The sequence below is a fragment of the Aegilops tauschii genome, chromosome 3 (assembly GCF_002575655.3).
Source record: "Aegilops tauschii subsp. strangulata cultivar AL8/78 chromosome 3, Aet v6.0, whole genome shotgun sequence".
NCBI lineage: Eukaryota > Viridiplantae > Streptophyta > Magnoliopsida > Poales > Poaceae > Aegilops > Aegilops tauschii.
The window spans coordinates 126,037,422-126,062,629 of record NC_053037.3 but is presented as its reverse complement, the minus strand read 5'-3'; the positions used below and the strand labels follow the sequence as shown (position 1 = coordinate 126,062,629).

At 45.2% G+C, this 25,208-nt stretch overlaps 4 protein-coding genes across 8 annotated transcripts; 2 read left to right on the top strand and 2 right to left on the bottom strand.

Annotated features, from left to right (window-relative positions):
- Window positions 1-51: 51 nt before the first annotated feature.
- On the bottom strand, window positions 52-1,804 carry LOC141042767 (uncharacterized). Its single transcript, XM_073511655.1, has 2 exons — window positions 1,451-1,804; window positions 52-1,216 (listed from the first exon to the last, which is right to left on the bottom strand). Exons 1-2 carry the CDS (start codon window positions 1,802-1,804, stop codon window positions 329-331), a joined length of 1,242 nt encoding a protein of 413 aa, XP_073367756.1. The 3' UTR covers window positions 52-328.
- Window positions 1,766-5,511, top strand: LOC109776802 (uncharacterized). The gene is made up of 2 exons (XM_045234712.2): window positions 1,766-4,549; window positions 5,257-5,511. Exons 1-2 carry the CDS (start codon window positions 3,270-3,272, stop codon window positions 5,273-5,275), a joined length of 1,299 nt encoding a protein of 432 aa, XP_045090647.1. The 5' UTR covers window positions 1,766-3,269; the 3' UTR covers window positions 5,276-5,511.
- A 1,665-nt stretch (window positions 5,512-7,176) lies between these two features.
- On the top strand, window positions 7,177-10,830 carry LOC109776803 (protein FAR1-RELATED SEQUENCE 5). Its single transcript, XM_020335460.4, has 5 exons — window positions 7,177-7,346; window positions 7,430-7,501; window positions 7,588-7,638; window positions 7,750-10,477; window positions 10,584-10,830. Exons 2-4 carry the CDS (start codon window positions 7,457-7,459, stop codon window positions 9,715-9,717), a joined length of 2,064 nt encoding a protein of 687 aa, XP_020191049.1. The 5' UTR covers window positions 7,177-7,346; window positions 7,430-7,456; the 3' UTR covers window positions 9,718-10,477; window positions 10,584-10,830.
- A 392-nt stretch (window positions 10,831-11,222) lies between these two features.
- Window positions 11,223-20,483, bottom strand: LOC109776804 (uncharacterized). 5 transcript variants are annotated; one of them, XM_073510128.1, is made up of 19 exons: window positions 16,299-20,483; window positions 16,139-16,198; window positions 15,718-16,016; window positions 15,532-15,623; window positions 15,312-15,410; window positions 14,806-15,087; window positions 14,577-14,679; window positions 14,363-14,443; window positions 14,019-14,230; window positions 13,874-13,936; window positions 13,634-13,759; window positions 13,380-13,466; window positions 13,102-13,257; window positions 12,558-12,992; window positions 12,304-12,417; window positions 12,069-12,200; window positions 11,859-11,959; window positions 11,542-11,727; window positions 11,223-11,460 (listed from the first exon to the last, which is right to left on the bottom strand). In XM_073510128.1, exons 3-18 carry the CDS (start codon window positions 15,833-15,835, stop codon window positions 11,613-11,615), a joined length of 2,316 nt encoding a protein of 771 aa, XP_073366229.1. In that variant the 5' UTR covers window positions 15,836-16,016; window positions 16,139-16,198; window positions 16,299-20,483; the 3' UTR covers window positions 11,223-11,460; window positions 11,542-11,612. The 5 variants fall into 5 exon arrangements, with proteins under 5 accessions (XP_073366229.1, XP_073366230.1, XP_073366231.1 ...); XM_073510129.1 differs by having other exon boundaries at window positions 13,634-13,714; XM_073510130.1 differs by having other exon boundaries at window positions 15,765-16,016; window positions 16,299-19,984.
- Window positions 20,484-25,208: the final 4,725 nt, after the last annotated feature.

Sequence of the window (25,208 nt, the reverse complement as noted above, 5' to 3'; positions counted from 1 at the left end):
AGCTAAACCGGCCATAACACTTCTCCCCGCCTGCACAAACAACTCGTCCTCGAGCTGTAAGGTGGGGAAGCGCTTGCGGAACTCCTCGAGGCGATCAACCAGCGTCAAACACCTTCTCGACAGCTGGGGCGGCCAGGTCAACGGCGACGGCGTCCTCCGGAATGTAGTCTGCAACCTCCAGGTAGAAGAGTCGCGGGCAGGCATGGCCGGGCGTGTAGGGCTCGTCGCAGTTGAAGCACAACCCTTGACGGCGACGCTCGAGTAGCTCGGCTGAGGTGAGCCGGCGGAACGGGCGCGTCGCGGTCGCGGCGAGGGGTGCCGCAGAAGCCTACGCAGGCCGACCCTGCGCGGAATCCGGCCCGGGTAGCGACCCAGCGGTCCGGGACGGTGATTCCTGCTGGATGGCCACCGCGCGGCGCTCGAACGCACGGGCGTAGTACATGGCCGACTGGAGATCCTGGGGTCCCCGAAGCTCCACGTCCACGCGGATGTGATCCGGAAGTCCACCGACAAAGAGGTCGGCCCGCTGCTGCGCCGTCACGCCCGACGCATGGCATGCCAGGGCCTGGAAAAGCTCCACGTCCACGCGGATGTGATCCGGAAGTCCACTGACAAAGAGGTCGGCCCGCTGCTGCGCCGTCACGCCCGACGCATGGCATGCCAGGGCCTGGAAACGGTCGGTGAAGTTCTGCACCGTGGAGGTGAAGGGAAGGCGGCCGAGCTCCGCCAGGCGGCTCCCGCGAACCGGAGGCCCAAAGCGAAGGAGGCAGAGCTCGCGGAAGCGCTCCCAAGAGGGCATGCTGCCCTCGTCCTGCTCGAGGGCGTAGTACCAGGTCTGGGCTGCACCGCGGAGGTGGTAGGATGCCAGCCAAGTGCGCTCCGACGCGAGCGTGCGCTGGCCACGGAAAAACTGCTCACACTGGTTGAGCCAGTTAAGCGGGTCCTCCGTGCCGTCATAAGTGGCGAAATCAATCTTGGCGAACCGTGGCGGCGTCTGGGTCGGCGCGCCATGGCCGACCGGCTCGGCGGTGCGGAGCAGTGATGATGACGGCGCCCGGTCAACGGTGGGGAGGCCGTCGTAGGCCCCCGCGGAGCCGGACGAGGCCCCAGACTGCAGCGTGGGTACCGGTGGGTCCCCGGCCTCTGTGTAAACTGGCGGTGGCGACGTCCCGGTTAGCCAGGCCGGAATCGGGGACGGTGACGGCGGAAACCGGACCTACTGGATCGGAAGTCCTCCCAGTGTGGACTGGCCCAGTCCGTAGCTGGGCGGTGGGAGCTGGACCGGCGCGGTTGGCGCGGCTGGGGCCGGCGTGGGCCAGTGCGGCCACTGTGGCGTTGGGGCGGGCGCGGGTGGCGCCGCGAGAACTGGCGCGGGCCACTGCGGCTAGGACGGCGTTGGGGCGGGCGGCGGCTGGAGCGACGGATGGGCCCCGGCGATCGCCGCGGGTACCGAGTACCAGGGCAGGTACAGCGGCGGCGGGGGCCCGCCGGTGTAGCCCGCCTGGAACGGCAGCAGGGGCGTCCCGCTCGGGCCCGACGTGTTCTGGATCGGCCAGTGCGTTGCCGGGTGGCTGTAGGCGGGGGGCGCAGCCGGCAGGGCGGTGTGCAGGGCGACCAAGTACAGGGAGATGCCCTGGACGGCCGTCACGAGGTCCCGCAGGGTGCTGGTCATCTCCTCCGGCATGAAGATGGAGGTTGTCGGCGGCGCGGAGGTGATCGGGGCCGGCGGCGTTGGGGACCCGGCAGTGGTCATCGGGGCGGTGGTGATGATGGGCAGCGGCGGCGTGAGTGTTGATGACGACATGATCGAACCCGAGTCTCTGGATACCAAATTGGTAGAACCAGGGATCCTACCGAACCTACTCCGTAGGTTGTAGGGGAAGGATGGAGGAGGGCGCGCCGGCGGCTGGGCGCCGTCGCGTAGGAGGAGGATGGCGGCGGCGGCTAGAGTTAGAGGCGGCTAGGGTTCCGGCTCCTTTGAGAGCCGGGCAATAGGGATAATAATATTCTTATTGCTTAATTCCAAAAAAAGTCTTACAGCCTATATTTATAACCTAGATAACTTGCATAAGAATTAACCTAAAATAACTTGTGGACTAAGATTGTCCGGTGGGCCTAGCTAAACCGGCCATAACAGCGATCATTAGTTTATTTTCTTCTTTAGTGCAATAGCATTGGTGGGTCCAATTGTTCTGAAAACAAAACACGGAAGAACCCAGCAGCAGTAGTGGCGTAGCACTGCCATCAACTCATCGCAAATGTGGCTTTGAGGGTAGCAGAAAACTAGGAAAGTAGCACAGCAACAAATGGAACAAAACAGGAAAACAGCTACTAAGACCAAAGAAATATCCCCAAAATAGCCACATATCTCGAGAGCTGTGGGGGTCCTACAAGACCAGCAATAAAGCATGCAGGTGCTAAAGCGTCAGTGCAACTCCAACGCCGGTCATCATCTTCTTTTTTCGCGAATACGCAACGGCTTGTCTATCATTTGAAAAACGCCGATCATCATCAAACTGACGGCACCATATATCTGCCGACGCGTCCGACGTGTCCGTAAACGGTAGGCAAGGCACCGATCATCTAACCAGAGGCACCAAATGTTTGCTCCTGTGTTGTCGCCAGAACTCGCTGCAGTCGTCGCTCCCATATCGCCGCCGGCCTGACCTTGTCGATGATAGTCGAAAGTCTTCGTGCACGTGCCCCTAAGGACCAGCGCCCCGGAGCTATAGTCGTCGCCGTTGAATCCTTAAATCGATCTGAAGAACCTGATATGAAATATCGCCATTGCGTATACACGACAAGAAACCCTAACCTCGCCGCCCCGAGGAGCTGACAGGAATCTACGTCGGAGCTCCGTCTAATCCGTCCCAATGGACGAACTTGAGGAGGATCGGAGCCCGGAAGATTAACTCGAAGAAGAAGCACCGCTATTCGTCCAACCGCCGCCTCTGCGAGGACTAAAACCCTACCTATCTACTAGCCGGATCTGAGGCACCAGAAATCCCCTCCCCCGTCACCGTCCGCTAGAACGGCAGACGATGGGGAGGCGAATCCACAGGTTTGCCGGTGAAGATCGAGAGAAGGAAAGCTTTCGCTAGTCGCATTGCAAGAGAGGGGAAAGGAAAAAAGTGGAACACAAATACCTACTCGGTCCCTTAACACCATACCTAATCCAGCTGCACCGTCACCACGACATAATTTCATCGGTTGAAACAAAATTTTAGAAATGACCAAGATTAATTTATTTGACACAATGTGAACATTTTATGATAATCCTCTTACCATTTTCTTACAGAGCGAATCACGTAATGACAGAAATTTTGCAACGAGCCAACGAGCGGGGAGTTCCCGAGATTCCGCGCAAATCCTCTCCCCATTTCTCCGAGATCCCTCCCACACAGAAACGAAGCACACGCAGCCGACTATCCTCCACAGCCAATCCGTCGCTAGGGTTCTGCCGCCACGACCCGCCGGCGCCGCGGTCGCCAGAGATGGACGCCGCGGAGATTGCGGTGAAGGTCCGCGCCCTCGAGGCCGCGCTCGCCGCCAAGGCCTCCCGCATCTCTGACCTGGAGGCTAGGGTCTCCCTCCTCGAAGCCGAGAACACGCGCTTCAGGAAGGCCGTACCCAATGTACAGTCAATGGATCATTCAGGCGACCAGGGTCCAACCTTCCGCCGATTGGACGAGGGTTTCGGCGGAAACAAGCAAAACTCAGTGGGATGCCATCTGGTGAATGGTTCTGCCGAGGTCAGTGACGGCGGGCCGGAGGGGATGGCTGTTGGCGTCGCCATTAGGAGTAGCGCGGAGGAGAGCCTTCTTGCCGGCACAGTGCCGCCGGTGACTGGCGAGAGCGGCGGCGAAGATGAGATTGAGGATGCTGATGTGGGTCTTGAAGACGATGATGTTTCGATTATGCCTAGAGGCAACAAGCGTAAAGCGGTGATTACCAGCGATAGCGATGACGAGGACTGGAATGGCAAGGATGGTAAAGCGCAGGAGAAGTTGGGTGTTACACCCAGTGGAAAGCGTTCGTTACGTGGACTCAGTGATGATGAAGATGATGCTGAGGATGTTCCAGAGCATGTGCCATGTGTAGCTGAGGCAGGGATTGAAGATGAGGATGATAGAATTGTCATTCGTGAAGTGGTTCAGAAGATGAGGGACAAGAGGGGGAGAGGAGATGATGATCAATTAGGTGAAGAGTATGGGGAGAGTGAGGATGATTCAGCAGAAGCCAGCAGTATGGAAGGATTTATAGATGATGCGGATTGTTCAGAAAATTATAATGAAGAGCCTGTTGAGCCAGAAGAGTCTGACGGTCAGGTGAACTATAAAGATGTTATGGATGAGATACGTCGCAAAAGGAATGCTAATGGTAAGGGCTGGGACTACGAGGCAGAGATGCTCTCAGCATTTGCTGAACAGGATGAACTTTGCTTGAAAGCTGTATGCGCTCTCTACCGAAAGCAAACTGAGGAAGAACAGTCAGTAAAAGCCAGCATGGTGCATAACAGACAAGGATTTAGCCAGATGGATGCTGTTAGGTATGCCTTGGTGCAGTTAACTTGCGTGTATGCAGTGCTAGTACAAACTGTAACTGATAGCTCTATAATTAGTTTACACAATTTTGCATGCTGCATTTGTGATTAAGCTTTACCTCAACATTATTCATGCCGCTAGTTGCCTGCAAAATGTAGACTTCAGAAGGAGACTTATTAACTTGCATCGAGACCTTATCTACTCCAAAAGGTCAGTTTTAGGTAAGAAGAGATTCTCAGTGGATTAACAGACATCCCTCATGACGGTTGATGTGTTGACCATGCCTTACACTGATTTCGATGTTCAGTTCTATTTGGAAAGTACCTCGGTTTTCCATGTGCATTGTAGGGCCTTGTCAGACTACATTGGTGTCAAAATTGAGCTACCTTGATTACTGTTAAGGATCCTCGTAATCACGTATACAGGATGTCCTAACTAGCACTCATTGGTGGTGTATTTATTCTGGTTCTCAAGTTTAATTTTTGGTCTATTTGCTGTAATGGTTTAACAAATACTACAGCACCTAACATGATTTTCTTTGTGATGATTGAATAATAATACACATCAAGCATATGTAGTATTTACTTATGTCTTCATTTTTCAATGTATTGCTCCAAACATAAGAGAAGATCAAGTGCTAGAATTCAATAAGAGTTTCTGTTTGTCTCATGATGCAAATTGTTTTCTTTGTTTTGGGGATCTCACATAGCAGAGTTTCTTCTGGATGGTGATGCTCTTGGACCGCCTAAGAAAACTGTCGATGATTTGCAAAAATACAATCCAGATGCTCTTGAGTTCTGTCGGAAGATCGCTGCTCATTACTCAAAACAGCTTTTTGCGATATATCAGAACAAGGAGGACCCCTACTTCCCCTGACTGGTAATGCTAACTCCAGATGCTGACCTTTGTGTGGCCCTTGTAATATTTTGCATACTCAAGCCTGTCCTAGTCATTTTTTGTGTATATACGTTCAGTTGTCGTTTCTTCTAATGCAGTTAGGGCATGCTAAAGTTAGTTTTGGGGGATGGTAACCATCCTATGTAAATCACTAGGATGCATGTTTTTAAGAAGGGTCTGTCTGTGTTGCATCTAGATGTGAGATACTATCTCACATCTAGGTGTGACGTCACTTACGAAAACAAAGACAAAACACTCCTGATCCCGATCCCCGCGCGTGACTTGTTTGTTTTGTTCTCGGCCTGCATTGTTTTGTTCGTCCCACCCAACCCACCCAGTCCAGCTACCTGTCTGCTGGGCCTTGTTTATGGCCTTTGTTTGTTCTGGGCCTTGTTTGTTGCTCTTTTTTTCTGCCAACACAGCCAGCCCAACTACCCCACCTCCTGCGCCTTGTTTGTGGCCTTTGTTTGTTCTGGGCCTTGTTTGTTGCTCTTTTTTTCTGCCAACACAGTCAGCCCAACTACCCCACCTCCTACTTTTTTGCCTGTTTGTTTGTTCTGGGCCTTGTTTGTTGCTCTAGAAAAAGGTTGCTAGGTTGGAGAAGAAGCTAAACCCAGACAGGGTTTATGCAGCTTCGTGCCTGCTTTACAGCTGGCCAACCCACCCCACCCTCCTCTTCCCTTCGTCCTCCACCCCGCAGATCACTAGCTAATCCATCCCATCTATTCCCCCACCCCTCCTCCCCTTCCCCCACAGCCGCCATGGATGAGCAAGACTGAAGAAAGTAGGAGAAAAAGCAGAGGAAAAAGGCAAAAATTCCAGAAGTAATCATCACGGGCATGGAAGGCTCTTACCAGGGTGAGTTCGTAGTCCCCCCCCTCCCCCCCTCCTTGTTCAACCTTCTGGATACTTGTCTGAATGCTAGATCTGAAATTCTGCTCCAGACAACAGACAAGCAGGTGCTGTTGTATATCCTTGTAGCCTCTCTCTTTTCCATCTGTTGATTGGAGAAACAAAACAGAGGCTGGTCTGTAGTAAAAACACCATATCATGAGTTGGCTGTAAAAAAAAACATTTGAAAATCTGTTGTGTTGTTCTCTGAATCAAGAAACATGGGTGAAAAAAAAAGAGCAGAGCATGTGTATGACATTCAGTCAAAATTTGGTGTGTGCCAAATGTGTGTTTGTAGTGTGCCAAATCAATAAACAAGGATTTCTGTGAATCAAGAAACAAGTTCAAGTCAGTGTGTTTGTAGTGTGAGAATGTTTGATGTAGGGAGGAAGTTGATTTGAAGAAAGAATGCATGCTGACAAAATTTGGTCTGTGTGCCAATTAACAAGTACCAACTCTGCTAGAATCCCACTGTTGTAGTTTTCATGTTGACAGAAAAAATAGAGAAGAAAATCAAAAGTATATTGTGGTTTCAACTTTCAGTGTTGATCATACAGAAAACTCATGACACCTACACACTTTCAGTCTATGCATGCAAAAAATCATAAAGCATCAGGTTTTTGAATCATCTATTGGAGCGAAAAAAAATTGATTCATTCGAACATTGAATTTTTGCAGCAAATGAATTGTCCTATGCAGGGGACTACATTGGTACTCAGGTACGATTGTGCTTCTAAAAAAATCTGATTCAGGACAGAAAGCAAAAAATGAAGTTTAAAGCTTACTTGTATGTTTTGATTGCAGCCAGTGCGCTCCCATTACCCGTGGTTTGACCCAAGGATTTCTCAAATGCAAGGCGACAGGGTTAATTTCCTACAGATGATCCCGCCTTAATCATTGGCCTATCCGGGCCATCAGTTTGGAACATCGACACATCCTCTTGCTGTTGTGAGTAACAATTGCGTTCCGGTGACTGGACAACATGCTACCCCAGTTGTCAAACATAAAGAAAATGTGAGTATCTTGTGAGTATCCAAATTGATATAAAAACTGTATGTGCATGAAAAAATTAACAGGGCAAAACAAATAATATGCAGGCATTAGTGTTGAGTCCAGGCTTTGGCATGAACATGTCATACACACAAATGTTGCTTGCAGCTGAATCGGAGGTTTGAACTGCTCTGTTGTTCATAAAAAAAGAGTATGATGGTTGGTTTGAGGATATTTGGCTTGAACTTTGTTTTTTATTTTGCAGGATCCTCTATTTGGTTCACCACACACAGAGTACTATCCTGTTGGGGCTGAGGTACGATCGCAAACTGAATTTTATAAAAAACATGAAAAACATGCACAGACACATATATGTTGAATAAGAGGGAGAAGTCTTATACATGTTTTTTCTCAACAAAAAATGCAGAACGAGACATTTATGGTAACTGGACGGAACACAAGGTTGGGCGAGCTAGTTGACATGGACAATCCAGAATCAAGCAACTACATTGAACAAGATGATCCTAGCAATTGGATTAACAACCAGAGAGATTTCCAGGAGGCTGATTTAGCATTGCAAACTGTCACATGGGATGATGGCGTCCCAGCTCCTGGTGCAGAGCTTTTGCAGGCTCTAGGCATTTGTCCTGGAGACAATCAAAATGAAGACAATACATGCAGTGAACATTCAGACACCGATCCAAGTGCATTTAACAGAGAGCTAGTTGTTGCTGAAGAAGATGCTAATCAGGTAGTTGCTGGACATGGTGATGAACATGGTGATAACGAATCTGTGGACGATGACGTTAACCAATTCTCACCAGATGACATTGACAATTTCCTCGAGAATGATTCGGTTCTTGCTGCTCAAACTTGTAGCCAAGAGGTTCGCAGCCGCCATGTCCCGCAGATGGGTATGGACTTCGAAACATCGAAAGCAGCACAAGCATTCTACAAGAGCTATTCTTGCTTGTGTGGATTTGCTGTGCGAAAAGCATCAAACTACTGTGGCCAAACTAGCACAGGGGGTGGCGAGTCCCGATGTATTTTCAGATGCAACAGGTCTGGGAAGGTGCTTGATGAGGAACAAAAGGAGGCTAAGAGGAAACAAAGGAAGGAGAGGTGGCAAGAGCGAACTGGAAAGCTAGCACCAGAGACAAGGAAGAGGAAAAGGAATGTCATTGATGTCACAGGGTGTCAAGCTAAACTGGTAGTCAGCAAAAAAAATGGCAGATGGTTTATCACAGATATCAACCTCGAGCACAACCACGAGTTGAGTCCACCGGATGAATCAAAGTTTTTGAGATCGCATAAGCAAATGACGGATGAAGAAAAGTTGTTAGTGAGAACATTGAACTCAGCAAAACTGCCAACAAGAAAAATAATGGACATACTATCATTTTTAAGGCATGGCCCGCTTCCATACACGAAGAAATATGTGACGAATGTGAGGGCATCGATCAGGAAAGAGAATGATGGCAACGATATGATGCAGCTGCTGGACTACTTCAGGAACAAGCAAGCAGAAGATCCAAGATACTACTACAAGTTTAAGGTTCATCCGCAAAAACCAAGCAAAGTGCTGTGCATTTTCTGGGCTGATGGCTACTCAAGGAAAATGTATGATCTGTATGGAGACAGCCTAAGTTTCGACACAACCTACAAAACCAACAAATACAATCTGCCATTTGCCCCATTTGTTGGTGTGTTCGGGCATGGACAGAACTGCTTGTTTGCATGTGCTATCATTCAGGATGAGACGATCAACACGTTCATTTGGCTCTTTCAGACATTCCTAGAGTGTATGGGCAGGAAGCAGCCAAGGACCGTTATCACGGACCAAGACACGTCCATGAAGGAGGCTGTCCCTGAGGAGGCTGTCCCTGAGGTGTTCAACCTCTCCAAGCACAGAAACTGTCTGTTTCATGTGAAGAAAAAAGCTGAAGAGAAATGTTGCAGGACTTTTGTCACAAAAGGTGATCTCCATGCTGATTTCACAGACATTGTGCACAACTCCCTCACAGTTGCAGAGTTTGAAAAGTTGTGGCAAGAGATGGTGCAGAAGTATGACATTGGTGCTGTTAACTATTTCAAGATTATGTGGAAAGAGAGGAGAAGGTGGGCACCTGTCTACTTCAAGACAGATTTTCTCCCACTCTTACACTCAACATCAAGGAGCGAAGGCATGAATGCCATATTCAAGGACAATGTAGCGTCGACCGACAATGTGATTAGTTTCATGACAGAATATGAGAAGATATCTGAACGCATACAAGACATGGAGAGGGAGCAAGACTCGTTGACAAGGACAACGAAACCAACATTCTGGGTGCACAATGAGCTTGAGATTCAGGCATCACGAATGTACAACCGGCAGATTTTTTACCAGTTTTAGAAACAAATGAAGTTTGCTGCCCAACTGCATGTGGATGTTGTTGAAAATGGATCAAGGTTTGAGGTTTACAAGTCGAGCATGCTTGCGGAAAAAGATTTCAGGACACGATGTTACCTTGTACTAGCAAACCTGAAGCAAGAAGAATTTGCTTGCATCTGTGGGAAGTTTCAAAATGATGGCATTGTGTGTGCACACATACTGCGTGTGCTTGTCAACCTGAACATGGCCGTCCTACCAGACAAGTATTATATTCAGAGATGGAAACCAAAAGACAGAAAATATGTAAGAGACAAGCAGTTCAATGTTCCCATGGAACTGACTGAGGCAAGCAGACCTTTGAGATATTCACAGCTATCAACAATTCTCAATGAGATGGCTTCCGATGGGGCAAGAACGAATCAAAAGTACTTGTATGTTGTGAACGAAAGTGAGAGAATATTTGCTGGGCTTGATGAGATGACCAAGGCAGATGAGTTGAGGGAGCTTCAGGCAAGAGGAGTTGCTGTGGAAAAAGAACCTCCAATACAAATGCAAGTACCCCACCCTGATGGCTATGACAACTTACAAGACCCAGATGTTGTTGTATCTAAAGGTCGACCAAAAAGTCGTTATCTAACAGCTAGGGAGAAGTTCCTCGCAAAAAAACAAAGTAAATGCAGCCACTGCAGGAGCCAAGACCATAATATTGCTACTTGTCACAATCTGCATATTGATAAGTCTGAGTTTGAGAAGAAGAAACCAGCAACTAAAAAACCTACAGGTATTTATTTGTTTCCTATCATTTGCTTTTTTTGTCATTAAAAATAAATAAGTCCATATTTGAAGAAAAGATCAAACTAGTAACTAACCAAAAAGAAAAAAAACAGGTCCTTCTGATTCATCAACTAGCAAACAGAATGGAGCTAAGCGTCAACGAAGGAAGGCGCCTGCCACACAGGTTGAAGGAGTGCTGTAGTTCAGGCAGAAGATTTTTGAAGAAAGTGAATCGAAAAGAAGACATGTAACACCTAGGCAGTGCGGGAAACCTTGAAAAAAAGAAACATGTACCCAAAGCGGGAGAAAAATACTTCATTGTAAGAAATACGAGAGAAAAAATAAAACTTTGGTTGGTAATGTTTGTACCTGGATATAGTACTTTGCACATATTATTTCTTCTATATTGCTTGAGGTGTTTCATAATTTCATTTGCATTGCACTTTCTTCGCCCACCCCCCTCTCCTGTAGACACGTTTGAAAAAATCCGATGTCTAGTGTATAAGGAGAAGAGACATAGCAGAAAAGAAAAAGGAAAGGTTAGAAATTTCTTGAATGATAAATGGCAAAAAAAAAAATCATTGTTGATTGAAATCCAGTGAGCAGAAAAATTAAAAATGAGGTTTTACCTGCATTTGCTTCTCCTTTTCTTTTTGTCTTTGTGAAGTAGTTTCACCAAAAAAAATGATGCAGTATATTCTTTAAAAAATAGAAAAAGAAAAGAAGGTTCGAATAAGAAAAGCATTGGCACAGAAGACAAAACAAATACTTTCCATTACCCTTCAATGTAAAAAAATGTTTTTATCCGAACAAAAAATTCTTTGCATTACTCTGGTATATCCGTTGATTTTCCCAAGATACTCATCGAGCGAACACAAAAAACATGTACAAAAAAAAAGAGAAAGACATCTAAAAAATCTAGAGTATTTCTTTAGTTCTTCATTCTTTTTGCCCCTCCCCCCCTTGTAGATCAATGTTGTCCTCAACTCCCTGAGAGAAAGTTTGTATGTTAGTTTATTGTCTTTCCTCTGTATGTGAAGAAACGGGAATAAATTTGTTGCTGTAAAATACCAGTTTATTGACGAAAGTACTTGACAAGTCTTTTGGCATCATCATCAGTGTTAGGATTGCTGAAGAGGATATCAACAGCAAGTCTGACCCTTGCATCTGCCACGTCCTTCATCCTGAATTGGGGCTGGAGAGGATTCCGCGAAGCAAAAGTTTGCATCCACTTGAGCACAAAAATCCCGCAAGCATCTATGTGTTTTATGCAGAAAAGAAATGATTAAAAACAACATGAACATACATTGATCACAGAAAAGAAAATGAAAAACAAGCATCTTTGGATGTGTTTTTGTGTTTCCCACAAAAAAAGAGCGGAAATGTACCTTCCAATTTGCTTAGGCATGTTTGGGTATTCTATACCAAAGTTTCTGAACCCCATTCTCCTGAGTCTCGACTCTTCCCATGTTTTGAGAAAATTGTTTATCTATGAAAAGTTGAAGAATGGAACACGTAAATGGCTAATTTGTTGCAGTACCAAAATCAAGAGAAAGGACAACTAAAAATATAACAGTCTCGAAAAACATTGCTCTTACCATCAAATCTTTTACCTCCATGTGAAAGGGTGACTCGCCATCATAAACTGAATCTAGGAAAATGAATTTTCTTGCAACAATATCAACAATAAACAATATCCAGTGCTCGTGATGTACTGATGGAAAAAACAGCTGCAAAATTTGGGAACAGATTCTGAGGGTATGAAAAAAAGAAAAACAGAAATAGAAAGACAAACTTGTAAGCTGTCGGGTTAATATCAATTTTGCACCGTACACGTTCACTTTCATGTAGAGGCAATGTTGTTCCTGCTCCACTAAAACTTATAAGTGCTCTCCTTCTCATTGATATCCTTCCTTCTTCAGTAGTCCATGCTTGAAGAAAATAATCCTATTTTGAGGCAAAAAAATTTAAAAATGTCAAACTTCCACATAAAAAAGTGCGTTAATTGTTGTACGAACAAAATTAATAACTTCAGAAAAATGTTTTGAGTTGAAAAAATGTTTTAGTTGACCTGAAATTGTACTTACAGCGATAGTAGTGAAGAAGTAGTGCTTCTTTGATTGCCTTGGATGGTTATCACGAAAGAGCAACCGGTAGAAAACATTGAAAACATAAGCTTCCACATGTCCGTTGGTGTCGAATGAATTGCCGAGTTGTCCAAGGGATAGACTGGTTTTATCAACCAACACTGCCCTTCTATCAGGTTCAATTTTGCCTAGTGCCACAATGTTGCTGTGTAGCTGCTTCTCAGATGGCGTGAGAGGGCCTCTCAGATCGTTATCGAAAGGTGAGCATTGATACTTGCTTGGGCGTACAAGCCTTTTGGGAGGCAGATTTTCCTTGCCACTTGAGTAACTGCCTAATGTAAGGTTGCTGTTGTACAGATTGTCTGCTGTGTTTACCATGTTAGAGCATGAACCATTGAATACTCTCTCCCCCAGAATTTGAACGTCCGGAGATAACTACAAAACATACAAAAAACACCAGAACATTAATGATTAGCTTGTGTTGTATTAATAAAACATAAAAGAAAGTTATTGGTACACAGAAAAGACGGAAACACAGATTTACTTGCAACTCATCGATGACAGGGATTGGTTGATCTTTGGTCCCATCTTGGTCATCTTCTTCGATGACCTCGTCTGTAAAAAGCCTCTTGCCAATAAATGGTGTTGTCAAGTAACTTTGCAAATTTGGACAAAATGTTGAAAGGGATGTGTTCAGTAACTAACCAAAAAAGAGCACCACAAACACAAAAAACATTTAAAATACCCCCAAAAATAAACATCACAGAAGCAAATATAGTAACGTAAAAAAAAGAAAAAGGTTGAAGGCAATTGGATTTATACCTTCTTGTTCTTTTGTGATGAGCTTACATCATTCTCATAGTTCTGTGTTCTCATTGGGTAATAACACGTTTTTGCATTGTCCCATGTCTTTGGTGTGTGTGCGGCAGGAGATGTGTGAAAAAAAAGTGTGGCATTTTAAAATCAATCACAAAAAAAGGGTGAGTGTGCTTTTTTGGTATCTAAAAGGAATTTGCTTATAAACGAAAGGTAGCAACGACAAAAAGAAAGGGAAGAAAAGTCAGAAAAAAACATACCAAGTCAATAATGTCGTCTATTTCTTCGAACCCAGGAAGAAAGTTTCTGTACTTGCACATTTCTGTTGTCGCAGGCTCTTTCTGCGCATAATGTATGGATGAATCACCCAGTGCTGTTTGCTCATGCTAGAAAAGACAAGGAATAAAAACAGAAACAAAAAGAAAACACTTAGAGATGGCTTTTGCAGATGGTAAGAGGGTTTTTCATACACTAGTACATTTGATAAAAAGAGATAGCACCTGTGAGCTGAATCCTTTGATTATGTCCTTACTTGTATTCGATTTATATTTTTTCTTAGCTTCCTGAAATGAATAAAAAATTGAGTGGGTGAATTTTGTAGCAAAAAAGGTGAAGTCAAAAAAAATGCGTGTGGACAATAATTACCTCTATCTGGGCTTCATATGCATTCGAGTCCGTGTCTAGATCGCGCCACAGTTCTGGCTCTGTTATTTCGTTCCCACAATCATCATGGTCAACAAAAATTCTGCAGGTAGGTGTCATATCATCAAAAAAGAAATACTTTTGTCTTGCAATGTCCAATGGATGCATAGTGTGTTGGAAATCTTCCACATGTTTCTGCTTGTCATCTATACCGCCTTCACATATGAAAAAAGAAAAAAAAAAGGAAAAAGTTAAAACAACTGACAAAAATCGGTTGCTACCGGTAACATGAAGAAAAATGATTGCCATGTGTACTGAATGAAAAAGAGAAGAGTTGTTGGAAGTACTATTTGATAGTGGTATGTTGATATCAATATCAAGTCCTGCATGTTTCCCCTGCTCCCTGACTTCATTGAAACGAAAATCATCTGCCACAAAAAGAAAAAGAGGCATGAACAATAAAAATTAAAAAGAAACTGCAAATCTTCAGTAAAAGAAAATGTTTATAGGAGTAAGCTCGTTTTGGAGACATGGGTCTGAAAGTTTTTTGTTGGAAAAAACCTTGGTTATTGTTGTCTTGTGGGGAGGCAGTGGTATCTAATTCCACACACTCAATTGCTGCTGCTTCGTTTGCTTGATACATTGTCTTGCTTTCGGTGCAATGCTGAGTTTTAAAAAAGAAGAAAAAGGTTGAGTTACATGTAAACAAAAAAAACACAGATCAAACAAACTATCAAAAAAAAAAAGATGGCGCTAAGAGAAGCTCAAAGAAATTCCTTGGAGGGTGTACCTCAGATTGATTACTGTTAACAGTGTTATGTTGGAAACCTGAGAAAGTTGGTGGTACATGTGTGTTGGCTTCATCCTTTGAGTTCATGTCTTGTTCTGTCGTTTCGAGTGCTCTTGCCAATCTAGCTGATAACAACATGTAGTTCAGGCTAGTGCTCTTTTCAGGTGCTTCTTTTTGAGTCGAACAATCACTAGCATTGCACTTGGGAAAATTGGTATCTGCATCAAGCATATTCATCTCTGGTTGCTGTGTTGCGACGTTGCTATTCTGCATGGTTTGTTCCTAACCCACAAACATGCCCCAAAAAAGCATGGTTGTCAGAGATATTTGTAGAATTCTTGGTGCAATAGAATGCTTTAACATTTGTTGTTCATATATATCTACATTTTTTAACAATTCCACAATTCACTCCCTCGCAGGTTAGTTTGCATGAAAAAGGTGCATGGTAAGGGACAATTTATTTTAAAAGAAGATGTGACTATAAGGGGTTTTAAAAAAACAATAACCATTAAAGCTTCTTTTTCGAGCTCTTTCGTGTGACCATTGCCCGGTACTGACTGCATTTCAGCTTCCCCTCCTTCCACAGCTGCTTCAAGTCTGCTTTCCTGTGAAAATTATTGAGAGAAAAATTCAGAATATCGCAGAAAAAATGTGCTGAACATTGCACACGCAAAAAACATGGGTTTTCAAAAAAAAAAGAATTAATTACAAAAAGGAGAAAAATACCTTTATTTTAACTTCCAATATATTGTCCTTAGTTGTTGAAGTTTCTGACTGCTGTGTACTAGTCTTCATTCTCTTCTTCCTGCCTCTTCCATCTGTCAACAATATAGGGGGGTTGTCATGTAAATTAAAAAACAAGCAAAGAATTAGAAGAAAAAGAATGAAAAAAATGATTCAAAAACACGCCACTGTTTATCTCAATCCCATTGGAATCAACTCTAACAGTACTTCCAGACCCATTATCTTCGTCAGTTGGCATATACAAATGGTTGGAGGACTCTAACTCGAGCAAAAGGCCTTGGAACATAGCAATCTTCTAGCTCGAGCAAGTATCCAAAACCGCCGTTCCTCACAACCTCCATCCTATGATTGCTTTGGCACACAACATCAACAATCTTCGCGAAATATCCAATGCTAAACCTGCTGTATGCAGTTGCTCTTCCTTTGTTCATGTGCCCTTTGGCTTTTCCTTTCTCTGGCCTTGTCCTCTGAAAATGAAACAAATAGCAAGCATTAAAATGGCTGAGGAACATTATTCTCTAGAAATAAGATATGTGGTTTTGGCTCAGAAATGTTAACAATGTGAAAACTATGAAAAGCACAAAGTTACCTTCTTCCTTTTCTCTTTCAAAGCACTCCTCTCCTGCTTCCTCTCTTGTCTTTTCTGTAACTGTAGAAATAAAGGAAAGTTTCTGTCAGAGAATTGAAATTATGAAAAACAACACAAGAAAACAAAAAACAGTAGCTTCTTCTAGTTCAAAACACATTACAAATGTTCTCAGGCCATCGATCAGCATGCCGTCTGATGCATCTGATTCTGTCATATCGACTATACTTTGCTCCTCTTGCTCATCCATGCTATCATCCCCTGAACCATCATTTTGACTGTTGTTGTTTGACTCCAAAGGCTCTGGAATTGTATCTTTGTTTAAAAGCTCATGTTTAAAAAAAACACAAAAAAAGAACCTAAGTTAAAAAAAAGTTATGTGTACATTGAGAAAAACTACAGTACTAATTAAACCAGAACATTGACTATTTACAAAGCTGAGACTACTACTAGGAAAGGAAAAAAGATCAAGTCATCCTCTCTAAGCATTTACTCATGAGTTGAAAAACTCTGAACATTGACTGATGGTCAACTCTCTGATAAAAAAACAGATTACTGAATATTACTGAAAATCATGTTTCAAACTATCTGAACATTGACTGATCCTCCTCGTTTGTCAGCTGGCTGAAATGATTCTGTAGAGTTACTGGTCTCTATATGTTGCACTGATGGTGCACTTATAGTTGGGCAGGCAAAAGCATTAGACATAAATAGCTTGAGGAAATAAAATAAAATAAAAACATGATCCTCTCTGAATACTAACTGGTTAGACGCACTCTCTGAATATAAAAATGCATGCTCTCTGAACAAAATAGAAAAACTGAAAAACACATGATGTATGCTCTAAAAAAATATTAGTTTATCGGGCACGAACAATGATGTTAGACACAAAAAAGGACTGGGATTTGTTTGACGGGCAGATAACAGTTTGCTGGCTTGATTTACAGAGTCAACTCTGAAAACTTACAAAATCAATTTACAGTGACTTAAATTACAGAGTCAGCTCTGAAAAATTAAATACTCAACAAACTGCATATCATCATTGTTCATCAACTAAACACCTCTGCCATCCCCACCCCCACCCCCTAGCACAAAAAATTGTTTCGGATAAGAAACAACAACCACAAGCTAGGCTGAAGTAATCACTTTAGGAAGCTAGCTTAGAAAACACACTATATGATTTGGTTGTTGCTCACTTCAAACAAAACAACAAACCCAAAAATCAACATATATGCGTACTGACATTCGTTTGTTAGGTGTTGCAAACAACCCCCTGTTGGCTCAACGGGCTCTTTACTCTGAATAATACTGAATAATACTAATAAGAAGTATACTGAATAATACTAATAAGAAGTATAACAAACTATGTCAGAGGAGGCGTGCCCACTACTTCATGTCTGAAGTCTAAAAAACAGAACAAATCTGTATTCAGTCAATAAAAAATAACATCAAAACCAGCCATCTCTTCCACTCCATGTAAGTAAAACAGTATTCCATTCCGCAAATAACATGCTTACAGCCAAACCCAGGCATGTGATATGCCTCTGTCGACAACTGTTGGGATTTGACATACACAACACAAAAGATCAGTTAAAACAGAAAGGCAAACAGAAAGACACTCTTATATTTTCATGATGTTAGCACTTTACTTGGGCAGGCAAAAAATGGTATTAGACGTACTAGGTTAAGGAAACTGACAAAATACTGAAGATACATGCTGAAAGATCATGGATGTCGCCTAGAGGGGGGGGGGGTGAATAGGCGCTTTAAAATAATTACGATTTAGGCTTGAACAAATGCGGAATAAACCTAGCAGTTAATTTGTCAAGCACAAAACCTACAACAACTAGGCTCACCTATGTGCACCAACAACTTATGCTAAGCAAGAAAAACTACTTAGGTGATAGCAATATATATGACAAGAAACAATATGGCTATCACAAAGTAAAGTGCATAAGTAAAGGGCTCGGGTAAGAGATAACCGAGGCACGCGGAGACGACGATATATCCCGAAGTTCACACCCTTGCGGATGCTAATCTCCATTTGGAGCGGTGTGGAGGCACAATGCTCCCCAAGAAGCCACTAGGGCCACCGTAATCTCCTCACGCCCTCGCACAATGCAAGATGCCGTGATTCCACTAAGGGACCCTTGAGGGCGGTCACCGAACCCGTATAAATGGCAACCCTTGGGGGCGGTCACCGAACCCGTACACTTTGGCAACCCTTGGGGGCGGTCACCGGAACCCGTCAAATTGCTCGGGGCGATCTCCACAACCTAATTAGAGACCCCGACGCTTGCCCGGAGCTTTACACCACAATGATTGAGCTCCGAACACCACCAACCGTCTAGGGCGCCCAAGCACCCAAGAGGAACAAGCTCAAGGGGGCCAAGCACCCAAGAGTAATAAGCTTCTCAACTTGTAACTTCCACTTATCACCGTGGAGAACTCAAACCGATGCACCAAATGCAATGGCAAAGGCACACGGAGTGCCCAAGTCCTTCTCTCTGAAATCCCACCGAAGCAACTAATGCTAGGGAGGAAAATGAGAGGAAGAACAAGAAGGACAACACCAAGAACTCCAAGATCTAGATCCAAGGGGTTCCCCTCACATAGAGGAGAAAGTGATTGGTGGAAATGTGGATCTAGATCTCCTCTCTCTTTTCCCTCAAAAACTAGCAAGAATCCATGGAGAGATTGAGAGTTAGCAAGCTCGAAGAAGGTCAACAATGGGGAAGAACACGAGCTCAAAAGATAAGGTTCATTGGGGAAGAAGACCTCCTTATATAGTGGGGGGAACAATCCAACCGTTACCCCCCACACCAGCCCCGCAGAGAGCGGTACTACCGCTTGGCCAGCGGTACTACTGCTCCCCCCCGCGATACTGCCGCTGGGGCCAGAGCGGTACTACCGCGGTGGTCAGGGCGGTACTACCGCATACGAGCGGTACTACGGCCCCCACTGCCGCGGCTAGTACCGTAAAACCCAACACGAAAAAGACCCCTCGAATCGAGGCGGTACTAGCACGAGACCGCAGCGGTACTATGGCTGGGGGCTACCAGCGGTACTACCGCTCTGGAGCGGTACTACCGCTTGTAGCACCCAAGCGGTACTACCGCTCCGGCCCGCGGTACTACCGCTGGGACCATAACTGCCATATCTTCTGCATATGAGCTCCGAATTGAGCAAACTCAAGCTTGTTGGATACAAGACGACGAGTAGCATCAAAACAGCGACTGGTTATAGTAAGAAGAGGCAAGGAAGGTATGCCAACAAAATAGAGGAGTGAAACCTCCAACCGAGAAGAACCGGCATAACCTTCCAACATCGAAAACATCATAGAAGTTGCGAGTGAACTCCGTTTTCGATGAACTCAAGCTTGTCATCAAGATGACCATAAGCTCCAAAACTCACAAAGAGAAGAACCAAACAAGAACCAATAAAGATGACGCAAGGATGCAATGGTTTGAGCTCTCTATGAACGATACGAGCAAGCTACTCATCGAGAGCCCCCCTTGATAGTACGACAATCGATCCTATAACCCGGTCTCCCAACTACCATCATGAGACCGGTAAAATAGAAAACCTATCAAGAGCAAACCTTTGCCTTGCACATGGTCCACTTGAGCTAGATGATGACGATCTTGACTCCCTCAAGATGGACCACCTTTCTTGATTGTGTTGGCTCGATGAAGACTAGTTGATTGCTCCCCCATATTCCACTATGGGTGAGCCACCCTTCCGCACATCTTCACAAGTCGATTGTCACCACAATGCTTCAAGCATTTGATCTCTTCGTGATGCTTTACTTGAACTTGCCCGCTTCACTTGAACTTGCACACCGCAACCTAACCCCACAAAGAACTCTCACGAAGACCATGGGTTAGTACACAAAGCATAATTGACAATGCTTACCATACCATGGGATCGCTTGATCCCTCGGTACATCTTGTGCGCTTTGTGTGTTGATCAACTTGATTCACTCTTGACTTAGTCTTGATCAACATTGACTCTTTCCAACTCTCTTCATTTGGATGATGTCTTGAAGGTAAACATGAATGATCACACAATCTTCTTCTTCAAGACATGCTTGCAATAAGCTCAACTCTCACATGACCAATCTTTGGATAAACTCCTTAAAACCAACACATGGACTTCAAGAAATGCCTATGGACAAATCCTTCAAATATAACTCAAGGCAACCATTAGTCCATAGAGATTGTCATCAATTACCAAAACCAAACATGGGGGCACCGCATGTTCTTTCACACGCAATATTGATGTGTAGCGAGCTGGTCAATGAAAAAAGATGACCCTCTCTAAAGATTGACTGGTTAGAAACACTCTCTGAACATTGGTACATGCTCTCTGAAGCTGATGCATGCTCTCTGAACAAAAATTTACAAAAACTAAAAAAATACTTGATGTATGCTCTCTGAAAATTTGCAAATCAACTCTACCGTGGACTTAATTACAGACTCAACTCTGAAAAAATTACATACTCAACAACATGCATAACAAACATCTTCACGCGCCCAAAAATCAAACATATATGCCTGCTGCCATTCATTGTTGGGTGATGGAAAAACAAACCTACCATTCAGTAGCATCACCTAATAAAAACCTACCATGTTCAGTATAACATCGCGCCTACCATTCATTCAGTATTGCATCCTGCTGTAGGATCCTTCAAGTACCCAGCAGAACAGAGCATCACATACATACACAAACAACTAACAGCTACCACCCCTCACCTCCCTTACTTAGCCTTCAAGGACCCCACGAGCCAGGACAAAATTTCAGGAAAATCGAGTTGGATGGCCACAATTTTGACTAATTTTGACGGTGTGAAGCAACAAAATCAAGCAGGTTGAAGGGATGGAGGAGGAGGTGTGCTGCTCACTGGGCAGCTCCTCGGCTGCGGGGAACTCCGGGACTGTGGGGACGACCCGCGGAGTTGGCTTGTTGGCGGCGCACAGGTCGTCGACGGTGGGGACGGCGCGCGACGGTCGCTTGTCGGCAGTGCAGAGGTCGTAGACGGTCGTCATGCCGCGACCCTCGCCTCCCGCGCGGTGCTCGCCCGCCATGTCCGTGGCGAGTGCCTCGCCCGTCGCGCGGAGGTGCACTACGGGGGGGGGGGGGGGGGGGGGGGGGGGAGATGTCGTCGGCGGCCAGCTCGGTCGCCATCGCCTTCGAGGTAGTTACCCCCGTCTCCTCCTCCTCTGCTCCACCTCCACGATTTCAAACAGTGCCACACGAAAAAAATGCACAGAGTAAATGTGTCGGTGTGGATAATTATGAGAGATCCATTGCTGCTTTGGTATATCTTGCAGAAATCCCCCTGGAAAAACTTAAAAACTGTTTCAATTACAAAAATGATGCTTCCCTCTCTAGTAGCAAAAAAAACTTCTTGTTTGTGGTTTGAACTAGCAAGTAGGCAGTGAGGAAAAACTTCAAAAATTTGCAAGACAAACATGACAAAATAAATTCGAACATTGAAAACAAACTAAAAAAATGTTGAGTTAAAAAAACAAGTTGTTGTTGAGCTTTTTGAGCTGTTACAAAAACTAAATGGTCAACCTGCATAAAAAGACCACCGTGGGTGCATGGGACACTCGACCACGACTTTTCCGCCTACGTTAGGCTCGGCGTGCTGACAAAAAAACACCGGCGTCTTCTTTGTACAACAGCCAACAAATTGCCCGCCATGCTAGTGTCGTTTATCTGTGCAAAAAAAAGGGCATGGTGAACGACATCTTGGGCCCTGTCTACCATCAAAGATAGCCTGATACCTACGAAGGTCACCAGCAAAATATTGTCCACTACCAAACCGTGGCATAAACTCCATGTTCAATAAGGGAATGGTCGACAAAAAGATGTTGGTGGGGGTCAACAAGAACAGTAGCAACAACAACACACAACAACAACAACAAACAAAAAAACATAAAAAACATCTCGAAAAGCTTGAGGCTTGACTATGAACTAGGGTAACTACAAAAAGTACACCTGCTCGAGTTGTGAAACACAAAAACATCTTGAGTTGCGACTCGGGGGGTGGAGTTGCAACTGGGACGAATACAAAACGTCTTTTGCGAGTCGGGGGGGTGGAGTTGCAACTAGGGCGAATATAAAACGTCTTGAGTTGCGAGTCGGGGGGTGGAGTTGCAACTACGATGAAACACAAAACATCTTGAGTTGCGATTCGGGGGTGGAGTTGCAACTGGGATGAAACACAACAACATCTCGAGTTGCGACTCGGTGGTGGTGTTGCAACTAGGGCGAATACAAAACGTCTTGAGTTGCAAGTTGGGGGTGGAGTTGCAACTAGGCGAATATAAAAACGTCTTGAGTTGCGAGTCGGGGGTGGAGTTGCAATTGGGGTGAAACACAACAACATCTCGAGTTGCGACTCGGTGGTGGTGTTGCAACTGGGACGAATACAAAACGTCTTGAGTTGCGAGTCGGGGATGGATTTGCAACTACGGTGAAACACAAAACATCTTGAGTTTGCGACTCGGGGGTGGAGTTGCAACTATGGTGAAACACAAAAACATCTTGAGTTGCGACTCGGGGGTGGAGTTGCAACTGGGGTGAAACACAAAACATCTCGAGTTGCGACTCAGGCGTGGAGTTGCAACTGGGGCGAACACAAAACGTCTTGAGTTGCGAGTCGGGGGTGGAGTTGCAACTATGGTGAAACACAAAAACAACTATGGTGGAGTTGCAACTGGGCTGAATACAAAAAAAAAATGCAACCCTTCGAGTTGCAAGTCGAGTGCTGGGGAGTAGCATGTCAAGGGCCTAATGGCAAGCCCCATGAAAACAAAAAGAAAAAAACAGAGCATACTCCCCCCTTACCTGAGTTGCAACTTGAGGCTTGAGTTGCAACTAGGGAAACTACAAAAAGTACACCCGCTCGAGTTGCGACTCGGGGGTTGGAGTTGCAACTGGGGTGAAACACAACAACATCTTGAGTTTGCGACTCGGTGGTGGTGTTGCAACTGGGGCGAAACACAAAAAACATCTCGAGTTGCGACTCGAGGATGGAGTTGCAACTGAGGTGAAACACAACAACATCTCGAGTTACGACTCCGGTGTGGAGTTGCAACTAGGGGGAAACACAACAACATTCTCGACTTGCGACTCGGGGGTGGAGTTGCAACTGGGGCGAAACAGAAAACATGTCGAGTTGCAACTCGGGGGTTGAGTTTCAACTGGGGTGAAACACAAAAACATCTCGAGTTGCGACTCGGGAGTGGAATTGCAACTGGGGGGAAACACAACAACATCTCGATTTGCAACTCGGGGGTGGTGTTGCAACTGGGGCGACTACAGAACGTCTGGAGTTGCGAGTCAGGGGTGGAGTTGCAATTACGGTGAAACACAAAACATCTTGATTTGCGACTCGGGGGTGGAGTTGCAACTATGGTGAAACACAAAAACATCTTGAGTTGCGACTCGGGGGTTGAGTTGCAACTGGGGAGAAACACACAACGTCTCGAGTTGCGACTCAGGGGTGGAGTTGGAACTAGGACGAATACAAAACGTCTTGGGTTGCGAGTCGGAGGTGGAGTTGCAACTACGGTGAAACACAAAGACACCTCGAGTTGCGACTCGGGGGTGGAGTTGCAACTGGGGTGAACACAAAACGAAAAATGCAAACCCTTCGAGTTGCAAGTCGAGGGCAGGGAGTAGCATGGCAAGGCCCTAATTGCAAAGCCCCATTAAAACAAAAAAGAACAAAAAAAACAGAGCCCCCCCTGAGTTGCAACTTGAGGCTTGAGTTGCAACTAGGGCAACTACAAAAAGTACACCCCCGCTCGAGTTGCGACTCAGGGGTGGAGTTGCAACTTGCGTGAAAACATAACAAACATCCCGAGTTGCAACTCGGGGGTGGTGTTGCAACTGGCGCGAATACAAAGACATCTTGAGTTGCTAGTCGGGGAGTGGAACTACGGTGAAAACACAAAACATCTCTAGTTGCGGGCTCAGGGTTGAAGTTGCAACTGGGGGTGAACACAAAAAAATGCAACCTATGAGTTTCCAAGTCGAGGGTGGGAGAGTAGCATGTCAAGGGCCTAATTGCAAAACCCCCATGAAAAATAAAAAGAAAAAAACAGAGGCTTCCTCCCCCCCTGAGTTGCGACTTGAGGTTTGAGTTGCAACAATGGCAACTACAAAATGTACAGACGCTCGAGTTGCGACTCGGGGGTGAAGTTGCAACTGAGGTGAAACACAAACAACATCTTCAAGTTATGACTCGGGTGTGGTGTTGCAACTAGGGTGAATATAAAACGTCTTGAGTTGCGAGTTAGGGGGTGGAGTTGCAACTACGGTGAAACACAAAACATCTCGAGTTGTGACTCGGGGGCTGGAGAGTAGCAACTCTCCACCACCTAAAATTGCAAGTCGATGGTTGGAGAGTAGCATCTCAAGGGCCTAAAATTGCACAAAACCAATGAAAACAAAAAGAAAAAAACAGAGCCTCCTCCCCCCACCTGAGTTGCAACTTGAGGTTTGAGTTGCAACTAGACCAACTACAAAAAGTACACCCCACTCGAGTTGCAACTTGGGGGCGGAGTTGAAAGTACGGTGAAACACAAAACATCTCGAGTTGTGACTCGGGGGTGGAGTTGCAACTGGCGTGAATACAAAAACAAAAAATGCAACTCTTCAAGTTGCAAGTCGAGGGTGGGAGAATAGCATATCAAGGGCCTAATTGCAAAAAACCATAAAAAGGAAGAAAAAAGAGCCTCCTCCTCCCCCCTACCTGAGTTGCGACTTGAGGCTTGAGTGCAACTAGGGAAACTTCAAAAAGTACACCCCGTCTCAAGTTACGGTCTCGGGGGGTGAGTTGCAGCTGGGGCGAAACACAAAAACATCTCGATGCGAGTCAGGGGTGGAGTTGCAACTGGGGCAAAACACAAAAAACATCTCGAGTTACGACTCGGGGGTGGAGTTGCAATTGGGGTGAACTTGAGTTGCAACTCGGGGGTGGAGTTGCAACTGGGGGTGAAACACAACAACATCTCGAGTTGCGACTCGGGGGTGGAGTTGCAACTGGGGTGAAACA

Excerpts from the sequence above, each read along its gene's own strand:
- LOC141042767 (XM_073511655.1), bottom strand. The coding sequence starts at position 1,804 with ATGTCGTCATCAACACTCACGCCGCCGCTGCCCATCATCACCACCGCC. Across the intron at positions 1,217-1,450 it reads TGTACCTGCCCTGGTACTCG|GTCCGGTTTCCGCCGTCACC; the intron begins GTACCCGCGGCG and ends CCGATCCAGTAG.
- LOC109776802 (XM_045234712.2), top strand. The coding sequence starts at position 3,270 with ATGATAATCCTCTTACCATTTTCTTACAGAGCGAATCACGTAATGACA.
- LOC109776804 (XM_073510128.1), bottom strand. The coding sequence starts at position 15,835 with ATGTTCCAAGGCCTTTTGCTCGAGTTAGAGTCCTCCAACCATTTGTAT. Across the intron at positions 12,993-13,101 it reads CTGTCATCGATGAGTTGCAA|TTATCTCCGGACGTTCAAAT; the intron begins GTAAATCTGTGT and ends TATGTTTTGTAG. Across the intron at positions 11,728-11,858 it reads ATGCCTAAGCAAATTGGAAG|ATGCTTGCGGGATTTTTGTG; the intron begins GTACATTTCCGC and ends TAAAACACATAG.
- LOC109776803 (XM_020335460.4), top strand. The coding sequence starts at position 7,457 with ATGAACATGTCATACACACAAATGTTGCTTGCAGCTGAATCGGAG. Across the intron at positions 7,502-7,587 it reads TGCTTGCAGCTGAATCGGAG|GATCCTCTATTTGGTTCACC; the intron begins GTTTGAACTGCT and ends TTTATTTTGCAG. Across the intron at positions 7,639-7,749 it reads ACTATCCTGTTGGGGCTGAG|AACGAGACATTTATGGTAAC; the intron begins GTACGATCGCAA and ends CAAAAAATGCAG.